Here is a 25703-nt window from a genome sequence, read left to right as displayed (position 1 = left end):
GCATGGTCCTGAGCAAATGGTGATGGGGGCCTGTTCTCCTACAGAGTGGGTTAGTTATCTTCATCACAGACCTGCTGCAGACTGGTTAGGCAGTGCTGGCAGAGTACTTTGGAGACATAAGCAGCTGTCCAAGAGATAAATGCTACTCACAAATGTTTAGAAATACCACATTGGCCTTTGTTTGCAGTGTTATAGTATTTCTGATTCTGCTTGAAAGTATGTAATATAAGGAATTTTAAAAGGAAGTGCTGATACAAGAAACTTTCCACATTCTTACGAATTTCCTACAAGACTTGGGATCTCTTTGATTGAGACAGCCCTTACAAATTCTTATTTTGATTGACCTCCTTATATTTCCAAATTTCAGAGTGAGTAAGTCCATTTTCTTTTAAAACCATGAGAGACACCTTCAAAGTACAGACTGTAGTTTTGAGGTACTGTTTAGCAGAATTCTGCATTTTGAGGTGAAGGTGATGTACTTACCAACAGCCTCCTGCAATAACCAAACCGCCGGCTCCCATCTTCCCCAGTCAGCATGAAAGAGAAAGTCTCACTAGAAGAAAATAAATTGCCAGATCTTACTACCAGAACTACAGCATAGCTATGAGGTAGATCATTTAGAAAGAGCCACTGCCTTATCCAATGAGAGATTCTACCCACTGGAGGATCTTCACTCCCTTTGCCCATCATCTGGACGTGCTCTGTGGACAAATTCCATCAGCAGTAGAGCAAAACTATCTGCATGGTGTGGACAACATAGCCATCTCATTATAATAAGAGCTGGGTGTTGGATTTCAGTGACATGGCAGTTCCTTTGTACTGCAGAAGGAACACAGGAATCAGATCTTGAGGGCAGTATTCAACTGCTGTACCTCCCTTACCTTTTAGTCAGATCCTGTCTTTGGACTGTGCTTTGTTCTCAAAGGGAGAACCTCAGATATTCTCTAAGAGTAGAGAAATAATTTTCTAATCCATAAAGAACACAGATTTCCAAAATCGAGCTCATTTTATATCCCTGTCTAGGATAAGTACCATTTGTGACAGAGAAGTAAAACAACAGTTTAAGGCTGTAATTATAGCACAGGTAAAGGGTCCATGAATTTGTGTCTGAACCAAGAAACACTCCTGTCTGCTTTGCAAGTTTTAAATGGCATTTTATAAAACACTTTTTCTTTGTGCTGGAACGCCAGGGTTTATATAATTGCAGTTGTATATAGGAGGGATATCTTGTTTCACAAACTTGGGCTCATGAAAGGTCTGCCTAAGAGAGCAGCAGAAGAGCTGAAATGCAGTATAGGCAGGGCTGTGTGCTTCTCATACCAATGTTGCCAGCACACTTGTCTGCTTCTCCTTCAGTTTTTTCAATAACTCACTATTCAACTGCTTCCACATGCTGACTAGCACAGCCATGCAACACACAAGATAACATGGTTATGTTGCATATGCAAGCCAATAAAAAGTTCCATATGGATTCTTGGCTATAGTAATTCCTGCAGGTGGATGCTAGTTCCTTGTCATCATTGGAAGTCCCTCTAGACACACAATGAACAGGTCTTACTTCATTTACACCCATCTTAGACCATGCTTCTTAAAAAGCTATCTCATATTCTAGCAGAAGACCCCACCTGGGGTACTGCATCCAGCTGGAGTCCTCAGTACAAGAAAGACATGGAACTGTCGGAGCTGGTCCAGAGGAGGGCCACAGAAAATGCTTTTCTATAAAGAAAGGCTGAGAGAGTTGGGGTTGTTCGGCCCAGAGAAGAGAAGGTTCTGGGGAAACCTAACTGTGGCCTTTCAATACTTAAAAGGGGCTTCTAAGAAAGACGGGGACAGACTTTTTAGTAGGGTCTGTATGACAGGACATGGGGTTGTACATGCCCCATCCCTGGAAACATTCAAGGTCACATTGGCCTGGACTTTGAGCAACTTGAACTAGTTGAACGTGTCCCTGCTTATTGCATGAGGGCTGGACTAGATGACCTTTAAAGGTCCTTTCCAATCCAAACCATTCTATGATTCTACCTCTTCTGCCTATTCTGCAACTTCTACACCTTCAGATCAACAGGTTCTGACACACTGATGCAGGGGAGTGGGGGGAAGATACATTTTCTGAGGCTCCTTTTGAAAGAAAAAGAAAATGCAAGCCTGGCTCTCCCTTTCTTTGCCCTTATGTAGTCATTCGTCTCCAAGGGAAGAGAGACAGGGCTCATCTGTGGGCATAGAGCTCAGCTCCAAAAAGGTTCTCAGAACAGCATTGCATTGAACAAATGAAGAGGTGTCCTGCCATGTTAGACAAGCGTTCTGTGGTAAATGACTAAGGGAGGTGGTGGGCAGGGTCCTGTCCTTTTTAAGATTTGCTTTAAATACTCCCATTTATGCTTCTGTGTTTAGCACTGAGAGGAACCTTCAAACCTTCCCCTCAGCCACACAGGCCTGTAAGGCAAGCAGAATAGGGAAGAAAATAATACAGAACTTAAAAAAAATTGAACACAGCTGCTTGAGCCTGAAGTGGCCAAGACTCAAACTTCTACTTCCTTAATTGGGCATCAGTGAGCCTCTGGCTGCTCCAGTTGCACTCTGCAGTCCATGCAGCAGAGGAGCACCAGAGGGTTTACCTGTTGTATTCAGAGACGGGAAGCCAGTCCTTGGCATCAGGAAAGCAGAACTGAGGGATAGCCTTGAGCCGCTCCTCCGCTTCACGCATTTGCTTGGTTGGTCTTTCTAGCTGCAGGGGAGAAAAATGAGGTTCAGTCGGTTACTGTTAGTGCCAAGTTCACAGCACCTCTCAGGAGCAGAGGGTTGCTAATGAGCTCTGAAGAGCAAGGGCACATCAACTTGCTTTTTATTAGTGCTTGGCAGAGTGAGGCATGACCCCAGGACAGGCTTACAGATGCTAGTACAATAGAAAGAGTCACTGCTGGGTTTTAATTTTTTCTTAATTGCCTGAAATTCTCTTGTTGCACAATGGCCACTTAAAACACAGTTCCAACTCAAATTCCTTTCTGCTCTATAAGCATAAGAGAAATGCCATAGATCAGCAAAAGTCTTCCCGTCGACTTCAGTGAGTTTTGGAACAAATCTTATGAGTTAGAATTGAAACATTTAGAAACTGAAGTTAAACACAGTCTTTAAAGCACCTACCATCACCAGCACTGGAAAAGATAAATTTGTAAACAGGGAAAGCTTTCAGTCACTTTCTGTATGCCCTTCACTTTGTAACAGATCACTTTGGAAAAATTATGAAAGCCAAATCATTAACTCCATTTAAAAAATAGATGTCTGTTAATCCTCCCACTTATTCACTTTATTGATCTTAGAATGAAATGTATGTAAGAATTTTTGGTTTACCTTGGGAAACTGGTATGTCACTTCTGGGAGGTAAGTGTTTTTAGAAGGCTTCTTTTTCAGTGACACTACCACAAAATACTCAAATAACTCCCGTTCCTGCCACTCAATCAGCTCCAGCTCCAGGGTTCGATAACTTGGAGCCCTCTTCAGCATTGACTGGATGTGTACTAGACGCTGGGTATGAGCTAGCATTAAAGAAAAAGAAAGAGAGAGACATAGATCATTACCTGGGACTGTAACATCTATGTGTAAGCCACAGCCATTCACAAAGGACTTTCAGTTTGCCAGCATATTATTCCAAGCATGTTCTTCTTTCAAAAGCAGCCCTTCATACCATAGTCTCCCTCACTAATTACACCCATAAATCAAAACTCTCTCCAAGTACTGAAGTGATGCAACAGTAAGTCACTGAAATAATTTGCAGTTCATAACTGTTACCCTGCCAAAGGTCTGCTTCTTCTTCACATGTAAAACTAGATTATAAGTCCCTATGTGGGTGTGCAAATGCACGAGGGCCTTCAGGGTGACACATCTCAGGCTTGAATTGGACCTGGCTTACATTGGTGAAAAATATGCTAAGAACCACCAAAGGTGTATTTTCTCCTCTACAGCACAGGCATTGTCCACACAAGCCATGGAATGATCTCCAGGGAAGGGGGAAGGAAAGGAAAGAGGTGCAGATTGCCTCCTGTGGGATTGCTTTGCTCATGCCAATTCAACTGAGGGGCAATCTTAGACTCCTGGTCACATCCAGTCCTGATTCAAAGATATGCCTTGATCCAGTCACTAGACATCTATGGCAGACTACTCAGGAACATCATTACCAGTTCTGGTACAGCACTAAGTGAAAACAGCTATGTAGAATCAACATTCTGCATGCTTTTCCCCACCTCTTCACATCAGGATCTCTGTGCAATGGCAAATGGATTATTAGCAGCACATGTCAGTTCCTTAAGGCTGTATTCACTGACACTGCCCACAGTTTGCAAAAGGCAGACTGTCCCTTGTGGTAGGGAAATAAGATGTCATGAGCACTTGATTACAGCAGTAATTAATTGACAGAAGGAAAGGGAAACTCCTTGATGACCAGCAGTCACAGGACTGGTTCAACAACACAAACATTAAAAATTATTTTGGTAAAGCACTTGGGATTTAGCTTCCCTAGTTGTGCAAGAAGTAACCTGCCTTGTCCTGCCTTAAGACAGCCCCACACTGCCCACCAGTGCTTCATGTTTGCAAGAGGTGAAACCAAAGAGCCCATCCCACCCCAACAGATGGGGACTCACTGAACCTTGTCATGCTACACATGACAACTGGATCTTTGGCTCAGGATGCCCTAAGAGCATCAACGTAAGTAGAAGGTGACACAGGAGCAGTCAGCTAGGGAGCCATCAGAATGGAGGTCCTCCATTCCACAACAATGGGGGAAAACGCTTCCCAGTTTCCAGTGAAATCAGAATATCCTCCCAATAGCAAGAGAGAGACCAGACCCTGCCTGTCTTCTTTCATGTGCTACGAGTAAAAGCAACCCCTATATTTTTTTTGACACAAAGAGACACAGAACTGAAAGTGCTTTTGGGCTGGTACCCGTCTACAAAGGAGCAATGAGTCTTTTTCCACACACCACTGTACCACGTTGCATACAGCCTGTTTTGGGTGGTCTTAGCACTACCTATCTGGAACAAATCTTTTTCCCCTAAGACAATTTTTTCCAGCAAGTTTTCCTGCATAAACAGCAAGCCGGGGACATCTGCAGCAGACAGACATGAATGCTTGCCCCTCAAAACCACAGTTCCCACTCTTGGGGTTTTTTTCCCCTCACTTACTAACAACATGATAGATTTTTAGTAATAAAATCTGTTGTTCCTGCCTTCAACTTTTTTACAGCTCTTTGTATCAGGACTCTTGAAAATCAGGGACTAATTTACTGGCCTGGCTCAAGCAGAGTTTGTGCAGGTGCTTTGCACTGATAAAGGAATTTCTACAATTTGGAGATTGCAGACCTACAAAAGAGTGTAAGAACTGCCACAGTGGAGCAGACCCAGAACCTTGCCTCCAACAGCAGGTAGCAGTAAACACTTAAAGCAGTGTATGAATAAGAAGAGAGCATATTTATCCAATCTCCCCTCTAAGTCTGCACCTAGTAGTCAGTCTGGAAAACATCAGCATTTGTGAAGTTGCTGACAAAGTAAATCTATCAAAGGTCCTGTTCTTCATTATATGACACAGTTGCCAAATCCATGTTAGATCCTCACAGCTCATTTTGTCCTTCCTTTCCACAATTATGCTCCTGTGTTGGAAACTTTGTGAGCTCTGCAGTAATGGAGTTAGCATAGCTCAGGATGGAAAATATGGACAGGAAAACCATGCAGTAGCAGGAGGATGTACATTGATAAGGTCTGTCACAGTGTCCGACTAGAAGTTATTGAAGGCTGATCCCTTACCTTTAAACCTGTCATCTGAGTCACTCTCACTCTCGCTGTTCTCATCTGCAGAGGAGATAGATGGGTCAGTTAATGCAAAAGCAAAGCAAACATAAACTTGGTTAACTGTGGTGAAACTGGAAAAATCGTATCTCACACTGAGCCTTGTGATCCATGCATGCTCTCTACTCAGTTTTAAAATGTCTTGAAATAAACAGTTTGAATGACTCCTTAGGTTGTGTTTTCCTTGGATTAAGTTTCAGTTTCGCTTGAGAACAAGAGTATCATTTTGATGAAAGTGCAAAATTCATTCTCCATTACTGCAATTGGTTGTACTGAACCCCCATCTATGCTAAGCTACAGAGGTGACTGTAGAAAATGGATTCTAACCCTTCCACATCTTTTTCGGACTTTATTTTTTTTTTAAATAAAGCTATGCAGCACTTCAGATGATAAAGCAAGTCTTATGAGCTTTGTCTGTCTGGGCAACATTTTCAATCACCAGAACTCACCAAACTGAGTAACACACAAAAGCAACCCTACGATAAAAGGTATTTCTGAGTTGTACTCATATTAAAGCTCTATTGTGCTCCTACTGCAAACATGGCCTGAATTTCTTTTTGGCCCCTGCTCTTCCAGAAGCAGTCTGAAGCACAGTGTGATATATTCACAAGCCAGGAAAAAACATGAATGAATTACAAGGTCAAAACTGTGAATTTTGGACAAAAGGCACAGATGCAAATTACTCAAGAAGTGAACTACAGAAGAAGCTGGGTAAGTCTAGCTGATCGTGGGATTAATAGGATAGATAGACAATGCTGAGAATCTCATTTATTTTTAGCTCATCCCCATTTTCTCCTTTTGAAGACACAAAGTTATCATTGTTCACAGGAGAAAGCTCTAAGCAAAGTAGAGCCCAGGGTAGATGTGAAGGGAGTCTGTTAATCCTGTAGCATGCAGATGGGTTCACTGAACTGTGATGCTTGTGTCATACCTCGTAGGGATGCTGTCTCAATATTGGACATAGAAAGTTTCTTCAATCGCTTTTTTCCTCTTTTAGCACTGTAGATGGAATTGATTCGCTGGACAAGCTGCCAAATAAGCAAATGAGGAATCAGTAAGGAAGAGCACTTTTCTGCAGGGGACTTTTAATTAATCTATCCAAACAAAGAATTTGACCGTGGATGATAGGCCAGCTGCACCCCCAAAGCCTTTACTATTTCAAAGTACATTTCTTCTCTCTCTTATTTTGAATCCCATTTGTTTGAATCACTTATTCTGAATCTCATCCTACTACCTATGGATATATTTTAAAAAATAATTAAATAACTGAAACCTAAATCCCGTTTTCAAAAATCATGTAGACACTTGCAACAGCAGCACAAGTATCCTGAGCATTCAAAGGCAGCTGTTATCCCCTACCACCTCATTCCCCTCTCTCTGTGCTATTATTTCTCTCTCCACTTGCATTGTACAAGTAACAGTGATCCATTAGCCATACCAAACTTTGCCAGACTCTCATAGACCTTAAAAATCATATTCTTATTTTGAACATAAGAGTAACATGTCTGTTAGCACTTCTCTGGACTGAGATTTTAGTGTGTTGAAATAAGCACAGAAGGAGATGGCCTTTTCAGGTACAGAGTGAACCAGTGCCTTTGAAGCCGTATCGTATCAGCTGAGGACTTGGCCCATACGGACTTTTCCTTTCTCCCCCTTCCAACTCATGCTGTAGTTACCTTACTTCAGAGCCCTGTATCTACTGTCTCCAATTTTATCCTTATCTACAACAGTGTCTTGACGTTAGCTACCTGTACTGGATTTAGCTAGCTTTAACCAGCGCTAGCCTGAATTTTAAATCCTGGTAGTCCCCTTTATGACTTCCCTCAGGAGGGCTAATGCAGGTAATAACAGCCTATTAAAAAAAAAATCTGAGATGATGGAAAATATTAATGAGATAATGTGTTTAGTGCCTTCAACAAGAAGTTGGGATTACTAAGAATTTGTAGTTAAATGGAATATTATAACTTCTGGATAGTCATAATTATGTAGCAATTAATCTTCATAATGTTTTTATGAGCTAGGAATAGTATACTTCGTTCCATAGCAGCTGTACTCATAGAACTACAACACATTTTGTAAAATCTGTTTTACCTCAGCTTTCAGAGAGAAATAAACTCGGTGAGAGAAACTAATTCTCCATAGGCACCACAGAAAGTCAGTAACAGAGCAGAGGTTGGAACACAGACTCATGCAGCCCCCACAACAGAGGATGAGGGTCTGGCCCAGAACAGACAGTCTGCAGTGTTAAAATCCTCGCCTGTTCTCCCTTTTGAAGCAGCATTAGGTGTTTTGCCTCCACACGCTGGTGGAGCCCTGTGCAACCCACCAGCAAGGCTCAGCTGGAACTTCCCTGCTCGCAGCCGTGCGGCCAGCTCTGCCCGCTGGGAATCTGCGCAGCACCACGGCAGAGCCAACAGGATGGGATCCTGCCTGGCTCCAGTGCATCTGACAGCCTAGAAACCCTGCACGTAAGCACCAAACCATCAGGAACCGGCAGTGAGGGGCCTTGCTGGGACTTTTCACTCCCCTCGCTGTGCTGCTTGGCATTTTGTCTGCCTGAGCTACTTCACCAGGGGTAAAATACCTGCACTGTGGCGAGGAGTGCCCAGATGTCTAAAGCATTTGGATGGTGCTTCACAAAGCATCAGTGGTGGTGGTACAGAACAGGAGTTACTCAGGTTGGAGTTTTTGCCTCTAATAACTTACAGTTCCTCAATAAAACCTGAGATTCTCCAGTTAATATGAGACTCTAGGAGCTAGAGTGGTCAAAATCAGAAATCATCACAAGATTTATGATAAAAATATGAACATTCATATGCTGCAAACACGATTTCATATAAGGATAATGTCTGTCCCTTAAATAAAAAAAAAAAAGAAAGTTTGGTACAGAACTGACAGCCAAACTTCTCAGGTTTTACTCAAAACCACGTAGTAAGCTACTCTGTAAGTTACTCTTTAACTTCCTTCACAGATATATGCTCATTTGTGCAGTAAACCAGTATATTCCAAGAAAGCAAAAATATAGTAAATATTAAGAACATGGGATTAATTTCCTCTGTTTTGTTTGTTTCCTGCTTAGACAGAATTTCAGACTAATTGACAGGAACATAAAAATTTCCATCCACTCACAGTATTTACAGCCATGTACTTTAAAATGTGCTCCCTAATAAGAACAGGAAAGAGCTGAATACACCGTAAAAGTCTACTTTGTTCACAAGCCAAACATAAATATACTGGCAGTTCTCCCCTCTCTGTAGCTATTGTACTAGAAAAGGTTTGTTGGGTTTTTTTGGGGGGATTTGGTGGCTTGGGTTTTTTTCACATCCCATTTTGAATTGGAAAACTCCTTGAAAAATGGCAATTTAATTTTTACTACAAATCCATCAAGACAACAGGGTTATCAGGATGGGGTAGGTTGCAAATAAATAAAGGGAAACATATTAGGCCAATAATAGTTATTTTCCTGAGACCAGTAAACAAATTACGGTGAAAAACCCACTTCAGATGCTGCTGCATGTTATAAATGATAATTGCTTGACCATCATCCATTCCAAATCATAACGTTAGGTACATGACAATGCTCAGGCCCACAGGGCTTAAAGAAAAGTGTGGAAACCAGAACTGGCTTAAAATCAGCTCTGTGCAAAGATGGCAATCAGATGTTTGCTACTCTTGACCCAGGGCAGAGTCACTCACTTCTAGGGAAGGGATTTTCACAGTACAGCTACATGTAAAAATGGAGTATGTCTTGGTTCCTGAGAGTTACTGTTTTCTGTTCAATTTTCCCTTAGGATACAAAAAGAGCTTTCATTGATGTCTAAAGGCTGGATAGAAACTTGCAAGCCCTTGCAGACAGGTGACCTATCCTCAGCAAAAGCCTGATCACCCTGCCCGTACCTTTGGGATCCTCCTAGCCCGCCGTGTAGACAGCAGCTCGCTTGTGGTACTCAGGCTGTCCTCATTGAGGCTGGAAGGGGAGGAGGGAATGCCAAGCTGGGCCAGCAGCAGCATGTCATCGTGGCTGTGCCGCTTGGGCAGCCGTGGCAAGCGGTGGCTCTTCCTTTCTGACCAGTTCCCGATGCGCAGAGACTGGCTGCCGGGCTTCGAAGGGACCTGCAGGAAGAAGAACAGCTTCATCTCTTCCCCTCCTCAGCAAGACTTAGTACAGAAACAGCCCTTTGTGAGTGAGTGAGTGGTGGCTACACAAGGACATCACGCCAGGTGAGCCACTGCTCTGTGGTATATGTGTGAAGAGAGGGTTTATGGTCAAAACGAAGAGACAGGGGTCAATACCTAAGACTTTAAAGTCTAGACAAAACAATAGTACTTTTGGCTTTGGGGCATTTCTGTGCACCCACATCACATCAACTCTATAAGCCTTCAAACCTGACTTAAAGACTTGGCTGACATCAGAACACTGACCCAGTGGGCTTGATCTGTCTCTTTAACTTCCAGTAGAGAAAATCAAGAGCAATTACACTGAAGTGGCTATTTTATTCTAGAGAAAGAAAGTAGAAAATCAAGCTTGCTGTATTTCCCTGGTGTTAAGAAGTTTTGAGATCTGCCAGAGTGCAGAGGCAGTTACAGCTTTGTTCTCCATTTCCCAAGAATTCCCTTTAAAACACAAAACTGTTATCATTGCAGGGGGAAGGGAAAATCTCACTGAGAGGATTAAGTACAAAGTAACAGCCATCTTTAAAAAGCAGGGGTCTTCTGGAGCAGTCCTTTAAGCAGCTCTGCCCAGCTCTCAGGATCGCTAATCTGCAGGCTGGCAACGCTGGGTCCCTGCCTTCTCCTCCCAGAAACAAACACTGTAAGAAGCTTAACCAGCAAGTCTAGAAAAAAGTACTGCTATGTCAAACAGTTGTCGATTTGCATTTGCTAATATTCTATTAGCAGTATTACGAGCTATAAACTTGCAGTAACAAATGTCCCATTAGTTCTTCTTGCAGGGCTTACGGTGCCATACTATCTGGGATTAAGCATAGATGTTTCTGTATGTGAGGGTCTTGCATCACAAGTACAACGCCCTCAATAAAAAATTCTTTTTATATCTGAGGACTTCAAAACCTGAAAGTAATGAATGAGAAAGGAGAAGACAGGGTGGGATTCAAAATGACCACAAGCCAGTGTTTCTGAGGTCTCTGCTTACCACAGGTTAGCATGCCAGGAAAATCTGCAGCAGTCTATACTCTAATGAAGGGAATTCTTTTTGGAAATGATTGTTGAAAGCCTGCTGACCTTCTGATCTCTTCCATCTTGTTTATCATCATCCATGACTGAAAAGTCATGTTGCTAATCCAGCTATGTTGCTATGCTGGAAAAACTGGGTGATAAATCATTGCCAAAGCTGCCATTCTTCAGGAAACTGAGACTTTTCTATTTCTGGTCATTGGAGAATTACCCAGGCCCACAGCTGACCTGCTTTTAGTGTCTCTTCACTTTATATATCAGCACAATGATAATGCAATTACGGCAGGACTGACTCCTGGCAGGAAACTGCTGGCAGCATTTCAAAAAGAAGCTACCAGAATAAAGATAGCCCTGTTGCAAAGATACCAGAGAGTACTTATTTACTGAGCAGCTTTACAGAAATCATTTTAATCTGCATATTCTTCAGTCAGTCACCCTGTGTAGGAACAGTGGACAGTCTCTTACTGTCTTACTATATGGTTCCTAATGGTACACCCTGCTGGATCCTCTATATGCTCCACAATTCCTCTTAACACACGCAGAGTCAAAAATAATTCTTATGCATGGTATGTCTCTCACTACAAGGTTATCTTCGTGGCTGCAGTTTCTGTTTCTCCTTACTGTGCCTGATTACTACTTTCCACTTGTTCCCTTTTCAGTAACTTTGCTGAAAACATTCCTGTTTTCCAAGTGATGTGCTAGGTGCATACTAAGAATCCTGGTGAAACTCGTTTTGTCTCTTGGACTGTGATACTTACACAAAATAAGTGAAATAAAATATAGTTTCTTTTGTCCTAAGTCTCTTTACAAAACCGAAGTGCAAATTGTGACTTTTTGTTCAACTGCAAATTTTCCGTTGAATCAGTGCAAAACAAAGTTCCTCTACAAGGCATTTTGGATCTCAAAATTAAGTATGTGATGAAATTTATGTTTTTCCTTGTGAACACAATGGTCCCATAAACAATAAAGCAACACGGCATTTCATAGTGTTCACGAAAACAGACTGCTTTGGAAAATTCACCACAAAATGGAAAGTCTGCAGAGTTCCTGGTCTTTTACTTTATGCTGTAAACACAAGTTATACAGCCTTGTTAAAGGCAGACACTCAGGTTTTTCTGATTATTTTGTTATTCATTAATATATGGGGGGGCATACTTGGCCTTCTCCATTGTACAGTAAAACGTGCCACGCTATGTACTGCACATGTCCAGAGTCACAACAGGCCTCTCGTAACGGTACATGGGCAGGATTAGGCAGCTGACATGTTCCCCTCCCGTCGCTAATAAAGGCCCAGCAGCAAAGGCAGAGGCAATTCACAAGGAGGTGCAGCCATACAAATAATTTAGGGCCAGATTCAGCTCACAAACAACTGGTGGAAGGATTCTGCTTAAACTCATCAGGTCATAGCCAGCACAGAGCACCATCAGCTTCTGCAGCGCGGTGTTGAGAAGCCGAGCCCCAGCTGCCAAGAGCATTCCCAGTAACTCTTTAGGCATTTGATCGCACTCTTTTTCCAGATGCCCTCTCTCATTCAGTACGGCTGCTCTTCCTCCTATGCCATGATTGATTTCTTGCAGAAGTTTTAAATAAGCTTCAAGCACAGAAAGCCCGGCACCGTAACGCCATTACCTGGGGAGGTGATGTGTATTTCCTGTCCTGCGGTGTCCACATCCTGTGCAAAGAATCTAGGGAATTCTCGGAGAGCTGATGGGATTTTCGGCCCGCGTGACGGCCTTTCAGCTCCACATCCTCATAAGGGTTTTCCTTGGGCGACTCGCCTTCACGTTTTTGGTTTGGTTTGGGTTTGGGTTTTGTTTTTGTTTTTTTTTTAAGAAAAGAAAAACAGACAAGAATGTAAAGTTAAAAAAGAAAAGAAATCATGTGAACCAAGTGAAAGGCTTTTAGAAAAGCTCCTCGGCTTTCAGCATGACTCATCCTTCTAGCTGCAGCTGGAAGTATTTGGAGGAGAACTTGGCTATGAGGTCAACAAATTTCTTTGGATTTTTTTTACTGCCTTTTTTTTTTTTAAATAAAATGCAAAGATTTCACAAGACGTGCTTCTGACCATCCACAGCTGTGGAAAATTTATTGATGTATAAAAGCTAAGGCACATACTTTAAAGTGTATCAGTAGATTTTTATAAACCTATAGCAGCCACTCACAGGGTGAAATGCATAGCAATAAATAACTGTTCTCGACATACTACCCTTACACACAATAAGACAACTTTTATTTGATGCTACCTTCGTTCTTCTCTTCCCCCAAGAGAAGGCAAAGAAAGAATAAACACTCCAACTCAGCAGTGCCAAGAGAGAAGACTGGAAAATGCAAAACATAACGCATCCTCATACTGCCTCCTCAAAATGCTCTTTAAAACACATCACGCTTTCTAATTAAGCAGCTATTCTTTTCAATTTCTGTAAAGTTAATGTCTCCCAGAAAGAAACTCATCCTGCCAGTAATAAATAAATGCTTGAACAGTTGATCACTAAATCTAACATAAATGAAAACTACATCAAAGCAGAATGCAACCATTGACTTTTCAGCAGTTGAAAACCAGAACCAAAAGTTATAGTCCAGATTTAAGTGAGATCCAATGCCCTTCAGCAGCCTAAGGACCAGTGGAATAACCCATCATTTTCTCAAAACTTCGGAACTCACTAAACCTCTCATCAACCTAAGAAGCATGGAGATGAATGAGTGCCGCCAGTAAAATGAGCAGTTTACATCCATTTCTTCAAATACTTCATAGTCAGCAACTGGTTTAGAACTTCAGGTTTTTCAAACACAGGGTTCTTCCTGTTTTCCAACCATCTTACACAGAAAATCATCCCCCAGAAAGTGATCTACTCAAATTCAAGACTTGAATTTGAAGAAACTTGAAACATATAGGAAGTTCAAAGCTTTTCAACCAGCTTGCTTTTGGCTTATATTTAAAGATGACTCTCAAACTCATTGTATTAGTACAATATATATTGCAATACAAGCAATTAAATGTAAGAAATTCAGATTTTACTACCTACTGTATCAATTAATAATTGAGCTATAGCATGGTTTAAAAGCTGTAGTATGGTTTATTACTCACACTGTTTCAGAAAATAGCCACCCCTTTTACAGAGATGACAGTTGAGACACAGCTATTTTCAATGAGAGCAATGCCTGGATTAGTACCCAGTTTGTTTGACTACCAGGTTTTTAGTTCTAGGCAGAAGGTTACGTTTCCTCGTTGTACAAAAAAAAAGAAAAGCAGTTTGTGCTTTATACTTTATTTTTAAGCCTAGAAGCACGAGACTCCTTGATTCATCGTTATAGCAACATGGGCTTTTGCTCAGCAAGTTCACATATTCACAACAGAAGTGTAGCAAAAATGTGAAGTAAAATACAGTTTTGCTTCAGTAGTTAAATATAAACACAAGAGCAAATGTTTTAGCTTTGTTTTAATTAGAAGTCTGAATAACTGCTGCTTTTGAAGAATGTTAGAACTGGCAATCACAGCTTATTATTTCATCCAGAGGGAATCTGACTCTATCATCACAGTCAATCTACGTGCTGCATGGAAAGCACACATTCAGGTGCATGAGGTACGTGGAAGAAAGACGTTTTGTTCAATTCAATGAACAGGATAAATCTTAAGCAACAAATATTCCTACGAAAATTTAAAGCTACAAATGTTCTGGGAGCACTATGGAATCGATTGATTCCTTCTGCAGGAAGAAAAATAAATAGGTATTGCAAACTAATTCTGTTACTTGTAAACTCTAGAGCTCTAGATATGATAATGACAACAACAATAAATCATCAACTTTGCAAAATGCTGTTAGTTACTCACAGCTAATTGGACTGTACTAGCATAATAAAATTTCTTGTAAGCCCAAGCCAAGTACAGGTCAAGCAGGCATTCTAGAATGGATTAACAGATTTCAAAATACCCGGCTACATTAGGCAGCGCTTACACATACGCTTCCTTGTGAAAACAAATGTTATTACGTTAGTCTGCATAGTATCCAAACTCCTGAGAAGAAACAAGCTCATCAGTTGAAAAGAAACCTTTTTTAAAATGTAAAATATTTAAATGTTTTAGGGTGATTCTCCTTCCAAGACACAACGTAAAACAGAATTGCTTGAACCCAGATAAACTCAACATTACTAATGTTGAACTGAAACACTAAGTACAGAAACAGGCCCAGAAAAGTCTTGGATGAGAGGAGAGGGAAACGCAAGGAACCATGAGCAGAGGCTGCTTTTCTGACTCAGATTCTCTACCAAAAGCAAGCTCGGGCCAAATTCCTCTTCAGTGTAATGTGGAGGTCAGTGGAGACACAACAGGGATTTTAACCCTTGCGCTAGTGCTGAGAGTTTCTTCAGATGACTGGCTTGCTGTTCTAGAACACTTCTTTTATTCTTCTAACTTGCTTAAAAGTCAAATTATTTCAGGGGTTTTTAAAATCATTTTTAAATGATGCCTTGAGATCAAATACATTTCAGCTATTCTTTTCTCTTTTTTAAAAGAATAAGCACTCTGACCAAACCTCTGATAATGAAACAGTCTAATCAATCTGAAAAAACCTGGTTTTGCTGATTTGGCATTTGAACCCAGTAATTTTGAAACCTTAAACAACCACCATTTTTTAGAATATCTGCTCTCCCTGGTGCACAGGACCAAAAGACCAGATATGTGAAAAGAGCACTAGGCAGCCCAGCAGCATGGTTTCTGTGTGCCAAGAGTGGGAAGGACAAGTGACAAGAAACTCAAGGCAGCAAGCAAGCCAAAAAGGTGTATGAGGGTACCCTTAACCTCCTTAAGAGTAGCAGCATTTAACCCTATGACTCTGCACTGTAACTCCTTTTCATGGGAGAAGGACCTGGGAGCTGATAACCCCCAGCAGACGTAGGACCTGCACTGGAGGGAGGCTTTGGGGAAGGGCTGTGGTGGCAGCACAAAAAAAGAGGAAAGTTTCCATATAGCTGGGCTGGCTCAGAAGTTTGCAGCTTTGATCTCCGCATTTCTCCTGAACACCATCAGTTCTTTAGTCCCAAGACCCAGGCAAGGAATGTTCACAATCTGCGAGCTGCGGTGCTTTTGCATTCGTTTGGATTTGATGCAAAAGGAAAACACATTTACAATGAAAGAGCAAGGAAACATCCTTGTTCCTTCCATATGGATGTCTCTATTGGAAGCCAAAAGAGGAAACATCATGCAGCATAGAGGCCAGGCCTGTCTTAATGAGGCTGATCCAACTGCCACACAAGACAACAGCAGACTATCACTGACTTCAAAGGAAGCTGAATCAGACACACAGAATGCATATGGCCACATGAAATAGCAAGTCTTTGGCAAATACTGCCTCTAATCACCATCCCTGCCTCCAGATCACTCCCCTTTATAAGCATTTTTTTCCACGTTTCCCATTCTCTTAAATTCTACGTACCGAACTGCTGAGTTAACACAGGACATTTATCTACACGACATTTATCTTCAGAAGATCTCACAGGCAATTTAATGACTGGTCCATAAGGCAAGGGAAAAAAAAGAAGAAGATAAAATAACCAGTGATCTTTGGAAAAGTCCTGAGGAATGCAGTGCCTTGAGCTTAAGCATCAATGAGTTTCCTCCGGCAGTTGCAAATCCTCACTCCGTGGTGCCCTGCGAGTCAGCCCCACCGAGTCCTGAGGCAGCACACAACTTTCCTCTGCTCAGCCTCTCACATGTGGCAAATGGGAAGCAGAGGGAGCCTCAGCAAGCCTGTCTCATGCTGAGAAAGGAGTGAAAAGTAAGGCTGAGGGAAAAAAAATGTAGGCAGACACTTCTCTATAAATGGCAGAAAGCAGGGAAATGCATCATTTCTTTCTAGATGGGAGAAATCATTATCAGAGGAATAAAGTGATTCATTGAGTGCTGACTACAGCTCCTGCCTTTCCCACTGCCCGGGAGCGAGAAGAATCAAAGAGTAGGTACACAGTAAGGGAAAGGGCTCATCAACTTGTGTTAACTTGGGTGCCTAAATTAGGAGCCAATGCTCAGAGAGGCAATAGATACAGTCTCCAGAGTGTGTTACTGAATGCCCAAGCTAGGAGCCTACAGCCTTCTCTGCTGGCTGCACAGAAAGCCCAGGCCCCGGAGCTGCACAGCCAAGTTAGAGTTAGTACCTCATGAATGACAAACTGTGGATTTCCTACATACTACAGCATGTGCACAAAATTTAGGGTAATTAATTACATTATGATTAACTGGGAAACAAAAGAAGGCAAGGAGCTGGAAACAGTGGCAATAAATGGGCAGGAAAAGAGGCCCAGATAGGCAGAATCAAGACTGCATAACAGACAAGCACAAATACCCACGTGGGCAGTCTGTAAGAACCTCTGATGCTTGTGGCTCCTATCCCCTGAACCTTTAGCAGTGTTTTCTGTAACAACAGACAGAAGGCGCTACACCAAGTCCTTTCCACATGTAATCCCGCTGATGACACCTACAAATTCTCAGACTACCTCTTTTTTGCCCTCTGCTCGTGACCTCTGTTCAGTTGTAGATATAGCCCAGCTCATTCAGCTCACACATAGGGCGCGCAAGCTCACGAGAAGTTCAAGATAAAATACAACTGGGCAAGGAAGAAGCAAGCAAAAAAGAGAGTTTGGGGAATTTTGCTTTTGCCACCACTGAAGAGGAAGCAATGGGAATCAATTTCTGAGTGAAAGCACTGCATGAGGGAACAGCACAGGATTCATATGCTGTGCAGACTTAGAGCTTCCCAGCATCTCCAGACTTAAACCCAAAGAACTGCTCAATGGTGAGAATCCAGGTACGTTCTGTGTATGTGTTACTCATTCATTTTATTCATAAAATAACACAAACACAGATTCATACCAGCAGTGCTGGAGGAAAACTCAGCCATGGGATGTTTACGAGCATGTTCAGATCAAATGGATGAAAACCACAAAATCTCCAAACTCTCATAAAGTATCTGAGCTCAGATCACGAGTGCATAGAGGAAATCTTTCAACATCAGAGAAGCTGCAACTGTGCATCTCAGCTGAGGAATTTACCCCAGGAATCTGAGAAAAATTAACTATTTCAATATCAGATTATAGCTAAAACACATTATAGCTGCTTTGAAAAACTATTTCTGAACAGTACTGTTACAGACCATTACTTGCTTATAGTCCTACCACCCCACCCAGTGTGTCAGCTCAGTACCATGTTCTCAGAAAAGCAGTAGAGAATCTGCAACAAACAGGGTGACAAGTCTGAAATGCGATAAACCTTTTGAGCCCTGGTCCATGGAGTTTGTAGGCAACAGTCTGTGCTTTCCAAACTTCTCCAGTTTTGGTTTGCCTTGCAATAGGCCAAAGAAATGCCTTGGATACTTTCAGTTCCCTGCCATCTCTGCAGGGACTGCAAGAGCTTAGAGTTGTAACCATAACGAAGCATTAGATGGAGAAGAATAGGCATGGTTGATAAATGAATAAGAAATTTCACTCCCAAAAATAATCCATTTAACACTCATTCCAAAATCACGTGCATGAAAACATCTGATGAGCAACAGTTAGCACAGTACAGCACCAGCACGCCTAAACGGCTTGCACTTCACAGGGCTTTAACTCTGCTGACTTCAACACAGCCTCTCTGAAATTAAGCTAGGATTTGGGAGAGCAGCTTCATGGTCATTTTACTCTCTGTTTTACTAACCTGCAGCACTGACTAGAAAATCAGGAGATAAAGCTGACTGAGACTGTCAGAAGAAGCTATACCAGATGGTATAGCTGTGAGACAGACTCCACAGAGAAAAATGGGGATCTAAATAAAGCATAAAATGATTATTAAAAATACATAGATATATCCCAATGTAGCAACAAAGCAGCAGGCTGATCATCAGTAGGATCAGGCAGCTAGAGTATTTGGCCTTTCTTTGACAGGCCCATATGGATACTGTTTGATTTAATGTGCTTTGGCTGCTCTTACCCCACTCTATCTATTATTAAAATTGCCACTATCACACTTTCCAAAAACTCACATGCTTTTTAGACTGTGAGAGGCAGACTGAGGCGTGGAAGAAGACAGGAACATATATTTCCCTGATTGCTGCCTGCACCCTCATTTTGTAGCAATCCTAGCTCTGTCTTTGACTAACAACTACTTAGAGACCTCCTGGTGAGGGTCTGACTGAAACCCCAAAATGTTTTCAGAGAAGTGACAACCACAGCACTGCTGGCAGAGGTGCAGTCTCTCCAAGTTTGCTTCAGCTTCACAGCAGCCCAGCAATCCCAGTTTCTTCCAGATTTGTGCGACCTTTTTGATGTGAGATGATAATATAGCAGCCAATAACGCAATATGAAAGCATGACAGGCAATAATGTGGCATATGATTATGGGATTTTACTGGAAAGATCAGCTCACTGTCTTTCTAACCTTTTTCCACATTTACTGGAAGAACGTTGCAAATGTTCTAATTTGAAAGCAATGTGGAGCTGGAACGTCTTCCAACTGGACCTCAATCATCATTTCTGCAGTTCTTGGCACTCACAGTGGAGGATTCAGTAAAACAGCTAAATCATCCCATTTGTTACATGACATGCACTGTGTCCGATTTACATCAGAATTCAAAACAAGTAATCGGTTTAGGAGAGATAAGGTGCCTTACCAGGAGGGATAAAGGGACTGACACACTGTTCTGGACTCCACAGGGAAGGTTGAGCCACCAACATTCCCTCCACACTCAGGATCTTGCTTGTAGGTCCACACCTGCCTATTTCAACCGCTCAGGCACCCACCTGGGTTAGGCTGCCCTGACGCTCCACTCAGTAATGCTGATTTGAGACATATTGCTCCATCGCCTCTCATATGAATTCTGATGTATTGGGAAATAGCTGAGAGACACCAACTCATCCCTTCTAATCTCTCTGGAAAAGACTGTACTTACCCAAGTACAACAACAACGTGGCCCTCACTAATTTCAAGGAGAGATGGCTACACCAAGAGAAGGACACTTTGCTCCCTAAGTGATTACCTGAAACCTGTATACAAGACTTATGTGGATATTATTTAACTCAAAAAAAAACCCCAAAAACACCAATCTTTTTTAGGCCTGGTACCAATCGGACTGGTTTGGGGCTTTATAATGATTTATTTTTCACTTGACCCTCTGACTGTGAGGAAAGCACATGCAAACCCAGAAGTGGTTGTCCTGTAACAGTTCAGAAGTAAACAAAAAGCTGATTTTGACAGAGCAAAACAGCTAAACAGTTGTGTATCACTGCACTCTTTCACTTTACAGTCACCTTGAGTGTCAGTTGTAACAAGGTTCGATTATATACTTACAAAAGCACAGTGATTAAGTCACTATCATCAGTCTAACTCCTTTTAAGGTGCAAAAAAACATTTGTCAAGAGAAGTATGCAGCTATTGAAAGGGCTCAAAATCTCCTAAACGTGACACTGAACAGGTCCAGAGAGCAGAAGGGTGCATGAGAAGTGCTCTCCGGAAGAACCAGCTGCCCCAGGACCATGGATTGTAGGACACTCCCAACAGGAGCCCACCAACAGGATCCCATTCAGAAATTAATCCTGGTTTTAGAGATCCCATAGCAATGTTTCTGAGACATTGCTCTACTTCTAGACCACTTCAGCTCTAGCTGTCAAAGCAGACACAGTAGCTGTCAGCCGCTGCTTCTCCTTCAACAACCTCAGTTCTGCTGCTTGCCTCTTTTGGTCACTTTTCCCCTTCCAGACAAATTTCCCACAGTGTTTAACTATCACCTCTTATTTAAAGCTGATCTGACTCTGTTGACTGAGAGCTTCACAGACTCCAGAAGAGCATTCTGACTGGCTTTGTCAATTACTGCTCAACCAACATAAAGACAACCAGAAATGGGCCTGAACCCAAGCTCTGCCTCTGAGCTGGGAAAGTCTGTATTCCCATCAAGAACTTGTGACTGACTCGAGACTCTTCAACGCACCAAAGAGAATCTGTGACATGGAGAAAGGGAGAAATGAGGAGAAGATGGAGCTGAGTTCCAAGGCAAGCTTTCAAGGTGGCCTCTACCACCATGGACAACATCAAAACCCTGGATCCAAAGGCCTTTGCTCTTTCAGAACTAGAACTCAACTGCTGAATCCCAGCTTTGAAATAAAAACATTTCAACTTTTAACTTTGAATAATAAGTGTGGCATTGCCTGGAGGAAAGCTTTTCACAGGAATTTGTGCCAGTTGCCTGAACCATACACTTTTGACTATCCTGCTCTTGCCCAGGTTATCTGTCCCTCTTTAACAGCTAATCCATCTTCCCAGGTTCACATTCCAGCTGCTGGAGTCTCCCTGGGAAGGGCATTTCTTCAGCAGCAAGTACGTAGTTGAAATAAACCCATTCTTATACAAACTGCTCTTCTTATTGCACCAGTAAGAGACTACACCCGTTAGAAGATGAATAATCTGGTACTCATACACCTGGGCTATGTGCTGAATAGTCCACCTATGACTTCAAAAACAGCAGAGAAGCAAGAAACCCTGTTAGTCAGATCTTCAGGGAGGAAAAGCATTTGAATCACCTCCATTTTTGAAGTGAAAAAAAGTTTGTCATTACGGCCAGGCAGCTGTAAGAATGGCTCTTGCTTGGACAGGGCAAATGGAGTTGAGCAACATCAAAGATTCTCAATCTATGATGCAACACACAGCCCAGCTGAGCAATGGGTCTCCTACACAGATATGTAGTCTCCTCTTAGAGCAAATCTCCACCTGTTCTACTGTGTCCAGCACTCTGAGGAATTACAGAGTAAGAGGGCTACACTACAATTAATTTCTGAATTGTGAGTACATTATCTCTTACAAACACAAAATATATATAAGGTTTTACTAGATTTTCTCAAGTTAAACCTAACATTGTGCCCCTAACTCTGCCTTCACTTTACTCATTCAACTTTTTTTTGGTGATGGTAACAAGTGCTTTCTTTAAGACGTCAAGTGAAAAATGCCTCAGAGACAGCAGATCTTAAATAACAATATTAAAATATCTCAATTGCATTTAGGGGAACAGACTGGAAAACTGAAACCATATGGTATATATGACAGGAAATACTGTTGTCCACAAACACAGCAGAAGCAACTGTCTCAGACATATCTTAATACTGTGATAGTTCCTTGAATTCGCACGGAGCCAAGCATGGTTTCCCCAACTGGATTCATAAAGCCACATCAATTTTGGCCTGATTAAAGACTCATTCAAAACCACAAGAAGCAAAACAATGTTAAGTTTACTATGACTGCCACATTCCTGTGAGCGCTAGTACAGAAGATGAATGAAGTCCACATGGTTCCTTGCACATGGAATACAGCTCTGATTAATATTAGGAACGTGCACCCCTGTGTACAACTGCTCCTTGATTAATGCAGAATGGATCATTATGTTCCAATCCAATACCTGCCTTGAACTTAACATGCAAGTATTTCATCTATTAAAGTGTACAAAGCTATTACAAAATTAAACAAAGCACCTGGTTCACGATGTCACAAGATTTCACAGAAGAATCATTTTTGGTTTCAAAGTACCGTAAGCCTTTTTTTTTTTCTTTTTCTTTCTTTTTAAAGTCAGTTGTCAAAATAACATACACTAGCCATAGCAGTTCATCACTGTCCTGGTCGCTGAAGAAGGAAACAGTGCAAGGGCACCAGGAGAAAGACAAAGGTTTAGGGTACATATGCATCACATGAGGAGGTCACGCAGTAACCAAAAAACCAGTAGCTCTAGTCCTAGCACTTAGAAGCTGTATTTTGATCATTGCACCAGTCTCACTGAGAGCACTCAGTACCCCACACAGCATCTTGTGGCTATCTAACATTCAATATGCTTTTTAGAAGATGCTCTCTGATAGATAATTCATAACTTATCCACAGCTCTCCTCTGCTTTCCAACGAGGGACAGACGTGCTGCTGAGGGGCACTAGGTTAGGGGACACAGGGACAGACAGGAGAGCTGGGCTGCTGTCCTGGCATGCCTCAGCAAACTGAAGGAATGGCTTGACTTTGGGAAGTTTAGGAAAGTCAAATACAGACCCACACGTGGGTCAGAATAACCCTGTGACAGTACATGCCAGGACAAGGAAGACCAACCACATCTTGGCTTGCATGAGCCAGAGTGTGGCCAGCAAGTCACAGGAAGAGGTAATTCTCCTCTATTTGGTCCTTGCAAGGCCACTTCTGGAGTATTCACAGTACCAGAGATATTGACAGACTGGAGATATTCTAGAGCAAGGCTACTAAGCTGGTTGGGAGCTGGAGCATACAACTTAAACAAGAAAAGGCTGAGAGAACTAGGACTGTTTAGCTTTGAGAAATCTTGGGGGGACCCACCTGCTGGCTTCCACTACCTAGTAGGGGTTACAAAAAAGGAGGAGCCAAACACTTCTTGGAGGTGCACAGTGAAAGGGTGAAAGACAGCAGTCACAAATAGCAACAAGGAGAATTCTGACTAGAAAGAAAAATTCCTTCACAGTGATATCAAGAACAAATTCTTCACAGTGGAGGTTAGGCAGTGGAGCAGGCTGTGCAGGGAGGCATTGGAACCATTCTCCTAAGGTATTTTGAAAACTCAACCAGATGTAGCTCTGAGCAATCCGATCTAACTTTGAAACTAACCCTGCTTTGAGCAGAGCTTGGACCAGCCGACTCCAGACTCCCTTCCAACTTGAATTTGTTTTATGATTCTGTCACACAGTAAGTAAGCCTTTTTTTCTAGTGTTTTAACACTTACTTGCATTAAAAGTTTTAATTCTATGGGGAGGGGACACACACACTCTTTATTAAGTCTATTACTACAGTGACACTGTTTTAACAACCTACAAGCTTTTAGGAAGGGAGAAGATAACCAGGTATAAATGAAGAAATCCACAAGCACCTCTAGGACAACTGTTTGCAAAGAAAACCTAAAGCAGCAATGACAGAGTACTTTATAGCTTTAAAGCAGATGTAAATCCAGAAAATAAACTCACTCTTACAGACACCTGGTCTGCATGAGTACAGAAGTGTTACTTAGAGGTCTAGTCCTACTGGTATAAATTATGCAGATGTGATACACAAAACTACGATGGTTCCTTTAAAGCCAGAGATCAAACTCCTTTGGCTTGTCTTTAATCATGCTTGACAGTTTATAAGAATTATACTGATTTGGTATTTCCCCCGCACTGCCTGTACTGAATGAAGCGCTTTGGAAAGAGGTTGTTAAAAAGCACCACAAAACAATGAAGTTCTGTGTTTGTCCACAGAGCTGATATTTTGCATTCTCTTCCCACTGCCCTGCCAAAATGCTCAAATTCTAATCTGCAGGGAGCTGGCTTACAGTTCCCATGAGTTGGAAGAGCCCATTAGGATTTTGTTTTACTGAACCCAAGGTTTCTTCTCATTTGAAGAAAGCTTCTTACCAGTCCTGCACATTATATTTTGATATTTAATACACCATAGCAAGGAAAAGAAGCATTACCACCTAACATCAGGCAGCACGTTGACAGGTCTTGAGCAAAGACGAGCACTGTAATTAATGCACAATGCATTTTCAAATGTGATTTGCACAGTGGTCTGACTGTTCATGGAGAAGGCTGATGATCACAGAGGATGCTATCCACAGAAAAATCCTTTTTAGTACCTACATATACTCTCATCTTTATTAACTGACACTGAACAGCAGCAAATTTTTTTTGTGTTCTGAAAGCATTTTATTTTAATGGCCTAAAGGGAGAGTATAGCTGAAAATGGAAAGAGCGAATTCCTGTTTTCATTGAGCCTGACAAGCAAGAGACAGAATTTGGGTATAAGGACAAACAGCCCCGAGCTAGAATTCGTGGCCACTGTTCCTCGCTGTCTCAACTGATGTGACCAAGAAGAGTTTTAGTCTGTCATCTTTGTTTGCCCTTCAGACATTTGTAAGCAGTGTTAGAGTGTCTCTGGACCTCTTTTTTACCAGACTAAACAAGCCCAGTTTGTCAGTGTCTCTTCAGAGAACATGTGCTCTAGGGCCCCAGACTGCCTTGGTAGTCCTCCAGTTTTCAGTAGATAAAGGTTCATTATCCAAAGTAAAATGAAGTACCTTTTGTATCTGTTGTAATAACACAACACTGAAAGAGTTAAAAAGATTTAGTTGTTCATCACTTATGTGGAAAATCTGTGCTCTGAAGGACTGCCCAATTTTTGGTAATTATAACAACTTATTTGATGTTAAAAGAATGTATGCATAGGCCATACATTTCCTTCTAAGACCAAAAGAAACATGTTTTTCTTGTGAAGCTTAATCAAAACTCTGTTTTTGTTGCACATTCCTGATGGCTGTATAGCTAAAGGAAATTAATTTTTCTTTAACCAACAACTGGGACTTAGAGGAGACCTGGAACAACAGGTGCTTCGGGGCAGTCCACCCAGGAGTCCTGAAGAGCTCAGGCTGACCACACAAGGCCTGCGAGGTTAATCGTGCCGTTGGATAGTTCTGTAAACACTGTATCAAGTTCAGTTCTTTACCGTTATACACTACTCGAGGCTTCAAGCCAAGGCCTTGATAAAAACAATGATTTAGTTCTTGAAAAGCATGGCAAAAAGCTGACCAAGCAGTCTGTTTCAAATACCACCCGATGAAGCTGAAAGAAATCAAGACCTCCTGAATGCAGACTGAGAGTTACGTTTGCACTGATGCATCAAGCCCATTTA

The 25703-nt window shown here is 41.9% G+C and overlaps 1 protein-coding gene across 1 annotated transcript in view; it reads right to left on the bottom strand.

The window, feature by feature from the left end:
* Window positions 1–483: 483 nt before the first annotated feature.
* Window positions 484–25703, bottom strand: part of LOC104540047 (suppression of tumorigenicity 5 protein-like) — a gene marked incomplete at its 3' end in the record, with an annotated part of 60223 nt that continues 35003 nt past the window's right edge. Inside the window, exons 4-10 of the mRNA XM_010183748.1 lie at window positions 12657–12805; window positions 9732–9947; window positions 6766–6862; window positions 5793–5837; window positions 3349–3533; window positions 2616–2725; window positions 484–553 (exon numbers count right to left, since the gene is read on the bottom strand). Coding sequence (XP_010182050.1) covers window positions 484–553; window positions 2616–2725; window positions 3349–3533; window positions 5793–5837; window positions 6766–6862; window positions 9732–9947; window positions 12657–12805 — 872 coding nt within the window. The remainder of the gene's footprint in view (window positions 554–2615; window positions 2726–3348; window positions 3534–5792; window positions 5838–6765; window positions 6863–9731; window positions 9948–12656; window positions 12806–25703) is intronic.

Source organism: Mesitornis unicolor, unplaced genomic scaffold (genome assembly GCF_000695765.1).
Source record: "Mesitornis unicolor isolate BGI_N332 unplaced genomic scaffold, ASM69576v1 scaffold22484, whole genome shotgun sequence".
Lineage (NCBI taxonomy): Eukaryota > Metazoa > Chordata > Aves > Mesitornithiformes > Mesitornithidae > Mesitornis > Mesitornis unicolor.
This window is presented reverse-complemented; position numbering and strand designations above follow the sequence as displayed.